The 1,998-nt window shown below is 44.8% G+C and overlaps 1 protein-coding gene across 1 annotated transcript; it reads left to right on the top strand.

Moving 5' to 3' along the window:
- Positions 1-311: 311 nt before the first annotated feature.
- LOC149862695 (olfactory receptor 14A16-like) lies at positions 312-1,268 on the top strand. The gene has a single exon (XM_090054060.1). It carries the CDS (start codon positions 312-314, stop codon positions 1,266-1,268), a length of 957 nt encoding a protein of 318 aa, XP_089910186.1.
- Positions 1,269-1,998: the final 730 nt, after the last annotated feature.

Genomic DNA, 1,998 nt, shown 5'->3' with positions numbered 1-1,998 from the left:
ACTAAAATGATCCTCCTATGGCCCTGTTTAACTGGGAGGGTGCTCACTGAACAAAATGTTGAGATTTTGCCATTTCCATAGCTTCCACAGTTAGGCAAAAGTAATGTAGTGGGGTGATTGTACTACACGTCCTTGTGATGGAAATCAGCAGGAGTACAATGCAGTCAACTGAGCAACATGAGCGAAGGTTTTGTCTCTAGAAGATCAGTAGGTTTTTTCATGTGGACAATGAATTATATGATGAATCTAAATGCTGGGCTTTTGTATCTGTCATTCTCTCTGTAGGCAGCTCACTGTATTGCGAGGAAGAAATGTCTAACCAAAGCTCTGTGTCTGAATTTATCCTCATGAGATTCTCTGATTCTCAGGAGTTGCAGATTTTGTATTTTGTCATGTTCCTAGTGATTTACCTCAGTGCCCTGATGGGGAACCTTCTCGTCATCATGGCTGTAGTTTTGGACCACAACCTCCACAACCCTATGCACTTCTTCCTGATGAACCTGTCCAGCCTGGATGTTGGAACTATTTCTATAATGGTCCCCAAAGCCATGGCCAACTCACTGATGAACACCAGGACAATCTCCTATGCTGGGTGTGCCACCCAAGTGTTTTTCTTTATTTTCTTCGTGGGAGCAGATTTTTCTGTTCTTACCATAATGGCGTATGACCGCTACATTGCCATCTGCAAGCCCTTGCATTATGAGATGGTCATGAACAGAAGAGCATGTGTCCAGATGGCACTCAGTGCCTGGGTAGTAGGGATACTCAACTCTACCATGCACACTTGGAACATGTTTGCATTCACCTTCTGTGGAGGCAATGTGGTGGACTTGTTCTTCTGTGAAATCCCCCAACTCCTCAAGCTTTCTTGCTCAGACACATATTTCAGGGAACTCTTTCTATTGTTTTTCAGTTTCTCCTTAATTTTTTTCTGTTTTATTCTCATTGTTGCATCCTACATTCAGATCTTCAGCACAGTCCTGAGAATCCCCTCAGAGCAGGGCCGGCACAAAGCCTTCTCCACCTGCCTTCCTCACCTCATTGTGGTTTCTTTGTTTGTCTTTTCCAGTACGTTTGCATACTTCAAACCTACCTCCCAGTCCCCACTGGGACTGGATCTCATAGCAGCTGCCATATATTCAGTAGTACCCCCCATGATGAATCCCATTATCTACAGCATGAGGAACAAGGAGATTATTGCTGCTATGAAGAAACTGGCTCATGGTCAGTTCTTCAGTGCACTCCAGGTGCCCTTCCTTTGCCAGTGAACTTGCTGTCACCCTCTGCTTTTTGGCCAGTGCCTGGTATTTCTTTAAGGGAACAGCATCTGAAAGGCAGGCTCCATTCTTCTTACAACTGGTTCATGACCCCCAGGAAACCAGGGAAGAGCCCCTCTTTTCCTTAGATGTATAAAGATGAGTTTTTACTGGTCCATAGAGTTCAAAAGGAGGCTTAGGGACAGTTCCAGTAATGCCTCAGCACCTAGCTCCCTTTTTAAAAAGAGGGTTTTAGGCCTCTACAACACATGATAGGCATACTTACTAAAATGGCTGGTACATAAGATGTTTAAGACACCCATAGGTAAGGTTAACATCTTTTTTTATCATAGAAATAGCATTTGCTATTTGCCAAAGCCTGTAGTATCTGAACTCTGAGGTACACCTTCAGTTGATTTAAGGGAGAACAGACTACCCTCATCTACCCTCATCTGTCTGCACATCTGCAGGGTCCCCTGCCTTGTAACCAAGAGCCTGCACTTAGCCAGATGTTAGCGCCTTCTTACAGCTGGTTGCAGTGCCTTGCAAGTGAGGTGAACTAGGTACCTACGGCTGACCAAATAGCATAGCATTGAAAGAGACAAACATGGGCTAGAAGTATGGAGCTTCCACACAATGGGTCAGGCAGCTTTCTGATCACCCACTGAGCTCAACATGAGTGCCTAGAGGACAGGCAAGTTACTTTTGTGCAAGTGAAAAGCAGCAGGCCAGAAGTCTTGTT

The sequence above is a fragment of the Crocodylus siamensis genome, chromosome 6, assembly GCF_052110815.1.
Source record: "Crocodylus siamensis isolate JL-2025a chromosome 6, ASM5211081v1, whole genome shotgun sequence".
In the NCBI taxonomy this organism is placed as follows: Eukaryota; Metazoa; Chordata; order Crocodylia; family Crocodylidae; genus Crocodylus; species Crocodylus siamensis.
The sequence above is the reverse complement of the archived record's forward strand: the minus strand, read 5'-3'. Positions and strand labels throughout refer to the sequence as shown.